This window comes from Melanostigma gelatinosum, assembly GCF_949748355.1.
Source record: "Melanostigma gelatinosum genome assembly, chromosome: 16".
In the NCBI taxonomy this organism is placed as follows: Eukaryota; Metazoa; Chordata; class Actinopteri; order Perciformes; family Zoarcidae; genus Melanostigma; species Melanostigma gelatinosum.
Window position 1 is genome coordinate 3,295,360 of NC_136649.1, and position 12,966 is coordinate 3,308,325.

Consider the following 12,966-nt stretch of genomic DNA (forward strand, 5'->3'; position numbering starts at 1 on the left):
AACCCTACTTACGTCCCCGTCCCCCCCGGCAGGGGTGCCAGGAGATGTCTCCAGGCCGGCTGTCGGGGTTTTTTCTCCCATCAGCGGATTTCCAAGGGAGAGTGGTTCACGTCTATCGACGCCTGTTCCCATGGTGCATCACCACAACTTTCAGTCCTGGGTGCTTCCATTCGGACTCTCCCATCTCCCCATGGGTGTCCACAGTGTGTTACTGCTGTCCTTTCCCCCTGCAATCGCAGGGCGTGAACATACTGCCGTACTTAGACTGGCTGACCTAGGCGCCGTCCCGGCTTCAGGCGCCACAGGACACTGCTCGCCTTCTCTCACGTGGCCCGGTGGGCCTCAAGGTGAACATGGAGAGGAGCTACCTGAGCCCTTCTCAGAGCATAACCTTCATTAGTGTGGCCCTATGAGGGCCTGTCTGTCGCCCCAGTGCGGATGGCTGAACAGCCTTCACTTGGATGCCAAGTGGCACAGATACAGGGCAATAATATTATCGAAACAGTGTCTATTCATCTATTCACTATCCCCATGGAGGGAGTGCATATCTGGCGAACAGTGTCCCAGGAACCGAGCCCCAGGGGCTCGGTTCCATTCCACCAGGAGATTGTCACAACAGATACCTGCCTCTCAAGGCGGGGTGCAGGGTGACAGAACAGGACAGCCTGGGGGCAGTTGTCTGCTGAAAGACCGCAGGTCCAGGTTCTAGAGCTAGCGCTCGAGCACTTCCTTCCATGTTTGAAGGGAAAGCATGTGCTTGTCCGGTGGACAGCACCTCTGCTGTGATTTCCCATGAACTATCGATGGGGCACCAGATCTGCAGAAGTTGCTACGGGGATCACCGTGGCCTTCTGACTTGGGAGGCCCCCCGCCTGACCAGCCTGTGGGCAGTGTACCCACCAGGAGAATGGAACAAGTTGTGGTTTTCCTGTTCCGTTACAAGCCTCCACCGGGAGAGTGGCGGCTGCATCCAGACGTGTCGACCCACTGCCCCCACTGGGTCTCCCTGACGGAGGACCAGCCCTCTGGGTCAAGATGCCCTGGCTCACACGTGGCCAGAGGATCTTCTTTATGCCTTTCCACCATTCCCTCTGCTTTTGCTATAAGCTTGTCAGAGTTCTTCCCCGACAGGAGGGATCTCCTGTCGCAACTAGAGGGTCGGATTTGGCATTCCAATCCCTGCCGCCTTCAATTAGGGGTCACGGGAGGGCCCGACCGGATGCTGAGTGGCTGCATAGAACCAGTCTGACGGACTATTCTGAATGCCAGTGCGCGGTCTACCGGCCGGCAGTACAAGAAACAGGTGGAAGCTGTTCTCCGACTAGTGTGCGGCTCAGAACAAGGTCCCAGTACAGCGCCCCGTGCCTGCTGTACTGAGTTTCTACAGTCCCTCCTGGATAAGGGCCGGTCTCCCCTGCATGGGACCTACCCTTGGTACTGGACAGCTTATGCTTGTCCTTTTGAACCCCTGGCACAGGCGGAGCCTAGATGGCTATCAGCAAGACGGTTTTCTCCTTGCTGTCAATTCAGCTCAATGTGGGGGCGAGCTGCATGCCCTATCAGTGGAAGAATCATGTCTGAGGTGGAACTCAGATGGCTTGGGTGTCACTTTCTGGCCTAAGGCAGTGTTTCTCCCAAGGGGGTGGATACGTTCACATATAAACCGGCCTATCCAGCTGGCAAAGTTGACCCCCCCCCTCCCCCATCGGGAGAGGACAGGTCAAGGCTGCTGTGCCCAGTGTGGGCCCTCAGAGCTTATATGGAAGCCACCGCCTGCATAGTCAGTTATGGTGAGCCTAAGAAGGGCTGTGCTCCTTTTTAAGAAAAAAAAGGAAAAACAGCACCTGTCCCACTGGATAGTGGAGGCCATTGCCGATACATACAAGGCGAGCGGCTGCGCTCGGCCATCCGGGGTGAAGGGTCACTACCAAGAGTGTCTCCACACCGAGGGCAAGCCTGAGTGGTGTGCCTGTGGGGGATACATGTGCGGCGGCCTCATGGGCATCACCGAGCACATTCACCAAACACTACAGAGTTAACGTTGCCGACCCTCACCCACTGGGGAGGGTTCTTGGCCAATTTTCTATGCCGGAGCTATAAGGGGTAGTTACTGTGCTTCCTCGTGACTCTTTTGGTATAAGTCATCCAGTGTTAAGCACTGCCTCTGGCGGTCAGTAAGGATGAAATAGAACGAAAGTTACGAACGTAACTACGGTTCTATGAATCCTGGATGACCGCCAGAGTTCTTGGTCACTCGGAATCCCGTGAACTCGCGAGAAGATTCCATAGGACTGAGCTCAGGATGACACCGGAACTTATAGACGACGGTGGTCATCCGAGGTCACACGTGACTTTGTTGATATAAATATTCGACCTGCGCATGCGCGCGACGGAAGATATCCAGTGTTAAGCACTGCCTCTGGCGGTCATCCAGGATTCATAGAACCGTAGTTACGTTCGTAACTTTCGATATGTATATATATATATATGTATATGTATATGTATATATATATGTATATATATATATATGTATATATATATGTATATATGTATATGTATATATATATATATATATGTATATGTATATATATATATATATATGTATATGTATATGTATATATATATGTATATATATATATATATACATATGTATATATATGTATATGTATATGTATATATATATGTATATATATATATATATACATATATATATATATGTATATGTATATGTATATATATATGTATATATATATATATATACATATATATGTATATATATATGTATATATGTATATATATATGTATATATATATATATATATATATGTATATATATATATATATATATATATGTATATATGTATATATGTATATATGTATATATATATATGTATACATATATATATACATATACATATACATATATATATATATGTATATATACATATATATATATATATATATATATATACATACATATACATATATATATATATATATATACATATATATATATATATATATGTATATATATATATGTATATATATACAGAATATTTTCACCTCTTTACCTTGTTGTCAGACAGCCTTTCTGACGGGGAACTGAAGCCGATACCTATGCTCTCTTCAAAGCCACCAGACTCCAATCCTTTGACAAAACCAGTAACTTTACAACTAAGTCACACAATAACACAAAAGAAGTAACAGATCAAGGTAGATGTAGACCAGCAGTTCTGCAAGGTAAGATTACTGTTTTGTCAATGGAGGCCTGTGGCTTTGAATACGGTGTAGATAACTGCTTCAGTTTACCAAAGGTAAAGCGGTGGAAATATTCTAAATATAGCGTACACTTCTACTGATATGGATTTTGTTTTTACATGTCTGCGTCTCCAAATTGGGGCGTGCCGCCCGCCCTCTACTGTTGGTCATACGCCGACTATAGATACCTCAAAGTACCTCACCGGCACAGTCAGCTTTCACCACATCAAATCTTCCACGGTTTTTTTTCTAAGTTATAGCTCCCTTGCATGTTTCTGGACGGCCACAAAGAGCCGAATGAAACAGATTAAACTGCCTGAACCTTCCCTTTCACACACATTGCCAACAGTGGAGAGTCAAAACATTCCGAATATGTTACTGTCAAAACACTTGTGGAGTGTCTCTGGCATTGAGACATCATCCGTAATGGCTTCCATTCAGTGCTGCCACTGTCCTCCCTCCATTATGGTCCAATTCCCCCTCTTATCCATGACTACCAGTTCTTACACTCAATGACTGACTCTCGTCTACAATTATCACCTCTTCTTCCTAATCACCAGCACTCAGCTTTGGTTTGAACCCTTCCGCTACACTTAGTGACCCCTCTTGTATGTGCACAGCACCTGGACACGTACAGGGCTTCTCCAGCGGTGGGACTATTTTCTGAATTCATACGGTTGCTTTTCAGATTCAACACATCGTGAAATTTGCAGATTATTTTAAAGATAGCCAAGCAAAAGGAGTATGCTTTTTCTTCGCTAGGCCTGTTTATCAATACAACAAATCGTCACCACGGTGACGTAAACGCACAGATGGGTGAAAACGGAAATGAACAAACAACATGTAATGTCATGGTCTGGATCCTTCCAGGAGATATTCCCTCGTTTGGTGTTTTCATGATGGTCTTGGCGAAGCCTCAACACGTTGCTTCAAAAATTCCCCATAGGTGTAGAACTGGGTTGAGATTTGGTGTTAACAGAAGCCACACGTACTAAACAGGAAGTGGCTGACTGATATGAGGGTCCGGTCTGAGTTCGCTGTATCAGATTACACTGCTAAATTGCCTCACCACATCTTAAGTCAATGTTACATTCATATTTCAACTGTTTTATATCAAAATAAAGCAACTTTAGCACTACTTATATAAAGATACCTTCAGTTTATTAGGTATACTTAGCGAAAGCTAATGCAGTCAAATGCAACAGTCCTGTATTAAATCCTACCTTGATTATGGTTTAAAGAGGAGTTAGGGGAGTCTATTGGCAGAAATGGAATATAATATTTCAGGAGATTCAGCAGATCTTACAGTTTGAACAACAACAAAGATCATTATCACCTTCGTGAAGGTGTGATTTATGGCAGGACAGTTGTATTAGACTGAATTCATTTAATGCTAGAGGTACCTAACAACCGTCACTATTTATCACTGTAAGCCGCCTACAAATGTTACCCTATTTGATACGTTCCATTAGCAGGTGAACTGTCCAATGACATCGTCCTTCAGAACTCAGCCCAGCATTATAGCTTCAGTCAAGTGCTCTCACACATTCTTTTTCTTCCCCAATGATTCTATACGAGCGGAGCACTTAAGACTGTTTTTATTTCAGGCCGCAGCCCGCGGGGAGCACCTACTGTCTGTGAGAAACAGTTAATGTGTAAACTAAATCCAAATATGTATGTCACTGTCTTCCCTCGGGACTACTTAAAGCAGTGGGGTTCGGGGGAAATTTGGGATGGCAATAATGCTCGATGATAATTCTAAAGGTTTTATTTATTGTCACATTGTTGGAGCAGTGGGAGAAGTGACTCGGCACCGGGGAGGTTGTTTGTGTGCTGAAGACGGGGAGAGATGAAAACATGCATTAGGAGAATTTTATAGTTCTGTTGTTTCTCCGACTCCGTAAGTGGGAATGGCGTCTCGAAACGGTACATCTGCAGGTCCCTTGAGCTCGGCTTAGCAGGTAGTTGAACAGCGTCTGGGGTTGCCATTGGCTCCCAGCGAGGAGAACCATTGACGAGCACTAAGAATGACCATATAGAAATATTTATTATATCTTCTTCCTGATGGTCTATACGTGTAGGTCATGTTGGGGCATCAAGGTTCAATTTAGACTGTTTCATAGCCAGATAAACGTTCCTCACAGTGACTTGAACAGTAGCCAATTTAGTATCTTCAGGTCCTCCATACAGTGGTGAAGAGCTGCATGGAGTCTGCAACATTTGATGCATTTCCTCTTCCAGGTTCCACAGCTCATCTCTCTGCGTGATGTGTGTGTGTTATTCAGGGGTAAGGAGCCCCTACAGGACAGCGTGGTGTCTACCTATGAGGAACACGAGGACAGTGTGTATGCGGCGGAGTGGTCGTCGGCCGACCCCTGGCTCTTCGCCTCGCTCAGCTACGACGGGCGCCTCGTCATCAACAGGGTCCCCCGAGCCCTCAAGTACCGCATCCTGCTCTGAGAGGCTGGGGAGGGACAGGTGATCAGAGAGTGTGTGTGTATGTGTGTGTGTGAGCAGTAAGTGAGTGAAGACGAAGTAACCCAGCTGTAAACATCCTTTGCAACAAAAAGTCCAACATTCCTTTATAACGTGACACAGTAAGTGTGCTGTGCAAGACGCTGCAATGCAGCAGTGTGTGATGTAAAGCTACTGAAGCTCATATGTTTGACTGGCCACTGGAAACAATAAAAGGGTTTTGGCGCTTAAATGACTGCTGAAACATTCGTCATGGTGTGCTGTCGTGGAAGACATACATGAGTAAAATCATTTTCTTCATCCAAAACTCTACTGTGTCATCTTGTGCATAAATATGTTATTTCCCAACGATATTTTGTCTGAATCCTATTTGTTCTCATTTATGTTGTGTTTGTCGTTACCTGTGTTAAAATACTGGTTTTATCTGCTGCTCAACTGCCAGTACCAGTTATAACATGCTGGCAAATGGAAAAAACGCTATTTGAGTAGAGAAGTATAGTTCTATAGTTGTAGCTTGTTAGGGTTGCATCTCACTATTTCCATCATCCTTGAATCTGACAATTCTTTTTTTTAATGTTTATCAATGAATACATCCTTAAACTTGCAATGCTTTTTGGGCCACTTGGGGTCAGCAGAACAAGCTGTGGAAACAATACTGACGTATTGTGAGTTGACATGGCAAACAGACACAGAGCAACTTGGTCGTTCATTTGCAGTCGTGTTTCTTGTCACCATTCGCTCTCCTTTCTGATCTGTTTTGGTCGCAACCAACTCCTGAGAGAAGTAATCTGCAGCTGCTACAGAGCTGCTGCTGTTTAGCAGCCAACGCTCCACCGTGTCCAGACCGAATGGCAGCAGTGTGTTTGCAAGCTACAAAAGACCTCTATTTGTTGACCAGACACAATACCAAATGAACCTTCACCATCTCATTCTCTTCTTCCTTGTCCCCTTCTCTACGTCACTTGCTCCCCCCCTCCCACTCCATACCGTGTGTGCTGAGGCTGGTCGATAGTGACAGTCCGAGCCTCTGTTATGGCAGACACCATTGACAGGCCTTTTAATTGCAGCTTGACTCTATGCATCTCACTCACACACACACACACACACACACACACACACACACACACACACACACACACACACACACACACACACACACACACACACACACACACTAGTGCCAAGGGAGTGGTACGGGTTCTTCATTAGCTATGCCAGTTGGAGCAGGCAGCGCCGTGGCAGAATACTATAAGAATAGTATATTCGGCTGTCTAATCAAAGAAGCTGCACACACACACACACACACACAGGCCTTGTTACCCTGCAGTCAATTATTGAGAGGAGGGATCAGGGTGTAGCTGAAAAGGTAATCGCTCAATATCGGCCATCTGGAAACTTGAGATGCTCGTGCACAGATGAGAAGCTCGCAGCACTCGTTGTCATGTCTCTGCCGTCTTCTGGGCGCCAAGTGACATGGGAGGGTGACATGCATGCCGAGGTCTTCTGCCTAACAGCACTATGTGCGCTTTTGTATAGAAAGACTATATTAAAAGACAAACGGTAGATTAGAAAAAGCAGAGAGATATTTCTACCATCTTATGCAGAACATCCAGCAGCTGATTTGACTGACTGGGACCAATCAGTCCATCCATCTGCTAATGCCAGCTGAGTATTTGCATGTGAATCGATGAAGGTGCCTCTTTAGTATTCCTGAAAAGGCTCACCCGTGACAAATTACACTCAGTATGATGCATTGATAGTCAATGAGGACATTTTGAGGTGTTATTGCCGACACAGTAAATACCCATATACAGGCAACAGCATCGCACGATGGCGGCTGGTGGGTTATTCACAAAGCAAAATCTAGGAATCTCTGCCGTCCGCAAATATGGAATTTATGAGTTTTATTTTTGTGTCATTTACATGATCTGACAACATCTTGCAACTGGACTAACTAGAAAAAAACACATTGGTCTCATGCTAATTGAAACCCACATACACATTCTATATGTGATAAATCCCAAAAGATCTCCCAATATATTGGGATTTAAAGAAATACATACACACTTTAAGGGTGTACAGGATTTGAAGGATATATTGGCAAAAATGTAATATAATATTCATAACTTTGTTTTCATTAGTGTATAATCACCTGAAACTAAGAATCCTTGTGTTTTGGTCAGCTTAGGATGAGCCCTTCATATCTACACGGAGTCCGCCATGTTTCTGCAGTAGCCCAGAACGGACAACCCAAACACTGGTTCTAGAGAGCCTCTCCCGTTTTTACGTGAAGGCCACCGTAGTTCTCTGACATAATGCTGGGCGGTATGACCAAAAATGTGTATCATGGTATTTTTTAAGATTCTGGCGGTTTCGCGGTATATCACGGTATTTTTTTCCTTGACTGTGTTTTCATATCGGTTTATAGTGGCGTACTCTACTGTCAGGAGTACATAGAATATAAAAACATGTTAATGTCATCCTGTTTAAAGACTTTGCTTTCTATGGGGTGTGCTCGTTTGTTCCTATAATGTTGGGATAGCAGTTTGGCTGAAGTGTTGTTGCCCCGGTCAGACATACCTTGAATCCAGTGTTCTAATCATTGCTCTGAGCTCGTCTTTCTCGACTGTCTGTAGCGGGACCATGTCCTTGCATAGCTGGATCGTTATTGCGTTTGTAATGTCGCTCCACCGCTTGCGTTTCTTGTCATATGCAGTGCCTCGAGCCAATGCCTCTTCAAGCGATGTGTGACCCTTTGGCTTCACTGTTTCACTTGCGTTAACGTTACTGGTTGACGGCCTCGAATCCGACGGCCCAGCTCCTCTCTTGGGCACAGACTCTGTCGGTGCATCTCCGGTCTGTCTTTGTTCATTCTGCATCGCTCTGTTCTGTTCGTTAATGTAACATTCCTGTAGTGACGGAGCCTCTCCCGTCTGTTAACAGACTGTTGTGCTAGCGGGCTAGCTAGTGAGCTCTACCCAGCATGCCGTTCGTCGGTGTAATTTTATAAATGTACAATTATTAGTGTTACAAATTGTTTATTTGTCACAAACTGTTGTGTCGTGGTGTTTTGCCCTGTAAAGAGCGTTAGTTGTGGGTTAATAATTGTTGTTATAAAGTTATAACCATGTGTTCCCTCTCAATACACAGACCGTTACGCTCTTGGCGGCGAACAATATATTCTGCAGCCTGTTGAAGAGCGACAGCAGTTGTTTCGGCTGTGCTATGACGGTGTGTGAAAAATTCACATCATACGGGAAATTAAAACCAGTATACTGCCCAGTATACTACTCTGACCAGTAGCGGGCCGTGCATTTTATACCTGGGCCTTCACTGCTGTCTTACCACCTAATAACCTCGTGATAGCGCCACAGCTACGATTATTTGTTTCTCGGGGTGTAACATCACGTATTCGTGTTAAACCGCTCGGTACAAGGCTTACAAACCGAACAATAATACTGGTGCATTTGGAAAATGCAGAAGCTTAAATTGTGGTAAATATAACGTTTTCGGTGGACACCGGTCTGTCTGTCTGTTTAGTTTGCGGGTCAGCGTCTGACCCCGGAAGCAAAACAACACGCACAAACTCGCGCTACATTCTCCCCGCAGCGTTTAGCTGTTCCTACTGATTCAAACAGGGCAAAGCAATCGCCACACAATCCCCATTTCTCCAGACCATCATTCTTGTTTGTAAAAGAAAACAGCCCAAACTGATTCAATGATCCAGACCCTAACCCCACGCAGGACGGGATGCTTCGTAATTAACGGACAATGCATATGGTCAACATCTATGTAATTAACACAATGACGAGAGTGAACTCACAAGAACCGTCACACATATTCACAACAAAGCATGACAAAACAATCCAGCAACGCTCACACTAAAGAGCAAGGACCATTCAAATATTATTTACATCAGGGAACAATATATAATATACATATCTAATATCCATAAACGACACGATAGGCAAAATTAATACACTGCAGATATAAAGAAAACAAAAGCAGTTTCACTTACCAAATGCTGTTCTATTTCAATACAAAGTCCATCCTCCTCTTTGTTTACAAAGAGGTCAATAACTCGGCTGTGCAGTACATCCGTGTGTTTCAGTTCCAGCAAGAGGTCCTTTTCATTATGTCCCTATTCTTCTGAACTTTTTCAATGTGGAGCTCCGTTTCCCTGTGTTAAGAATGAAGATCGAGTTAACAGACTGAGATCGAGGCGTTTAGCTCAATTCAAGCAATAACATTTATTTGTGACAGAAGTATTATGTCCAGCAGTTAAACGTGCACGGACCCTAGCAAAAGCAAAGAGTGCCAAAAGTGAAACCAAAGAGCGCTTATAGCAGAGTGCGCAGGCGTGTCCATCTGGTTCTCCTTGTGGAGCCATTGGTCAAAATCAAAGGAGAGGTGGATCTGTTTTTAGCATTCAGATGACCTGATGGAGCTCTGGACAGCTTCATCCACACTGGCTCACGTCCGAAACCTGCCTTCTCTGGAACGTCAGTGTGTGTGAAATGTTGATCTACAGCATATTGTTAACACTTAAGGTGAAGAAAATGAAAGGAGTGCAGTTCTAAACTATTTCGAAGTCTCTGTGTGAATAGATAAAAAGAGCTCATCTCTTATTCTAAGATGGCAGTTTTCTGCCCTAATCTGGTGGTTTAAGCAAGCGTTACTTTCAGGGCCACTGTATCTGTTCCTATCGTACGAACGGGTGACGGAATGCCCCATTCGGCGTTTTTGACCTACTTACAGTGACCTCACAACTCCGCAATATAAGCTTTACAAGTATAGCGCATATTATTTAACAGTGAATGAATATATTTTATTTACAAATCCCCCTTTTCACACCTGCTAGGTGTGAACTTCTATGTTTTGGAACTACTCATTCAATGGCTGTAACTCGAGGTTTAGGTCCCTATCATCTGAATCGTCTGGATCAGAAGTTGGTGGGGTGCTATGTCTAGTTCGGGTGTGTGTCTGATTCGGGGATGGAGAGGGAAGAGGGGCAGTTGAATTAGATGGGTGCTGGTGTGTCTGATACTTGGTTTCTAATCCCCAGATCAGTAAGGCAACTAGTATGCCCATACCCACCCCCATTATAGTTTTCTTCCCACATCCCACCCCTTTCCAGGTGAAGCGCTGCCGACCTCGGTCGGCGGGGTTTGCATGAGGGTCCCCTAGACAGCGTCTAAGTTCCCGATGCATTTTCCAAATTAGTGCGAATTTCTCCCAGTGTTCTGGTTGGTACCGGTGCTGGGACACAATGTGTCAGGTGGTGCCAAGGGGCGCCTGATTTGCCCTTGACCTGGACCGAGTGTGAAGTAACCTCCTTCACCTCGTACGGCCCAGTCCACCTGGGGTCAGTCCACTTGCGCTTGTGAACCTTGACCCTGACCCAATCACCTACTTGTATCTGCTTTCCAGCTGCCACTGCTTCAGGTACTGCTCGAGTCCTCTCGATCTGTTTGAAGAGAGCTTCAGTAAGAGAAGTTAGGGCACTCATATAGTCAGACATTTCAATCTGCTGTACATCCAGAGGTGGCATATGACCTCCATCTCTGGGTGGACCTGGCATCGGCCGGCCAGTCATGATCTCGTGTGGGGAGAGATGTGTTTCTCCCCCTTTTCCGGACCTCATGGCCATAAGGGCCAGGGGCAGGGCCTCAACCCATGTTAATTTGGAGCACGCGCAAACTTTGGCAATTTTGGCCTTACGGGTCTGATTCGCTCGTTCCACCAGGCCCTGAGATTGCGGGTGATAGACTGACCCGAATCGGTGTGTGATTCCCAGAAATTGCTCTAACTGTGCGAGCATGGTGTTGCTAAAGTGTGATCCGTTATCAGAGCGGATGCATCTCGGCACTCCGTAACGGGGAATCAGTTCTGTCTGCAGCCACTTTACAACTGTCTGCGCGTCTTCTCTCTTGGTGGGAATTGCTTCCACCCATCTTGAAAATCTGTCTACCATTACCAAGATGTACCTCTTTCCCTGCACGCTGTTCTCTGGTCCCATATCTGTATAATCTATGCTGATGTCTTGGAAACAGGCAGAGGGCACGGGATAAGATCCCATCGGTGTCTTGAATGGTTTTCTTGGGTTGTATTTTCCACAAATTTGACATTCATCGCAGAAGAGGAAAGATATCGCTTCCATGTGCGGATACCACCATAGTTGTTTTAAATTGTCCAATGTCCGTTTCTTTCCCTCGTGTGTAGGTCCGTGGGCCCCTGGTAGGAGTGCTGCACACAGTTCTGCTGAGGCAACCACTCTGCCGTCGTGGGCTCTCCACAGACCTTCTTTGTCTTTTGAGGCTCCTTTCCGTGTCCATTCGGACCATTCATAAGGTCCTGCTTTCTTTTGATGATCTTTGATGTGTTCGATGGTAAGCTCAGGTGGGCCGGATGTTGGCTTCATAACCATTTGGCGAGGTGTGTAGCCTCCAGTTTTCTTGGCTGCTCTGTCTGCCGCGTCATTACCGGCGCTGATTCGTGATCTGATTGTGTCATGTCCTTTGCATTTCATGATGGCCACCCCCTTTGGTAGTTGGATTGCTTCTACCAGCCTTCTCATAGCTGCTTCGTGTTTTATGGGGTGGTCATTTGAAGTGGTGAAGTTGCGTCTTCGCCATACAGGGCCATCGATGTGGGCCGCTCCATGGGCGTAAGCCGAATCTGTGAAGATATTTACAATTTTGTCCGTGCTCCACTTCAGAGCCTGAATCAGTGCTTCCACTTCCGCTAGTTGTGCTGAAGCGGGTTGTGGCAGAATCCCTGACTCCACTGTTTGGTGATAGCCATCACTCTTCTGTTCGACCACTGCATAGGATGCAATGTTCCCTTCTTCTCCTTTGTAGCAGCAACCATCCGTGTAGAGCCAGGCCTCAGCTGTGAGGTGGGGAGTGTTTTGGAGATCCGGTCTCAATTTGTTTTCTTGTACTGCAACTTCCTCGCACACATGTGGTTGTCCATCCGTAAAGTTAGCCGACATATTTCTTGTGGCTGGCACAAAGGTGATGTGTGGCATGGTGCAAGTGTGTTGAATCTTTGTTTTCCTTGCGGCACTGAACGTGAATTCTTTACTCATCAGAAACGCTGCCACGCCATGGTGCGTGTGTACTTCCAGTGGATGGCCCATGACAATATGAGAAGTTTTTTCAATTGCTTTTGCCACTGCTGCAACATATCGTGCGCACGTGGATTGACCATTTTCCACAGCGTCCAGTTTTGA

The 12,966-nt window shown here is 45.6% G+C and overlaps 1 protein-coding gene across 1 annotated transcript in view; it reads left to right on the forward strand.

Moving 5' to 3' along the window:
* The window catches only part of eipr1 (EARP complex and GARP complex interacting protein 1), a 72,443-nt gene extending 66,369 nt beyond the window's left edge, over positions 1 to 6,074 (forward strand). The window contains exon 9 of the mRNA XM_079287234.1: positions 5,543 to 6,074. Within this exon, the coding sequence (XP_079143360.1) occupies positions 5,543 to 5,717 (175 nt within the window). The 3' untranslated portion in view covers positions 5,718 to 6,074. The remainder of the gene's footprint in view (positions 1 to 5,542) is intronic.
* The last annotated feature ends 6,892 nt before the right edge of the window (positions 6,075 to 12,966 follow it).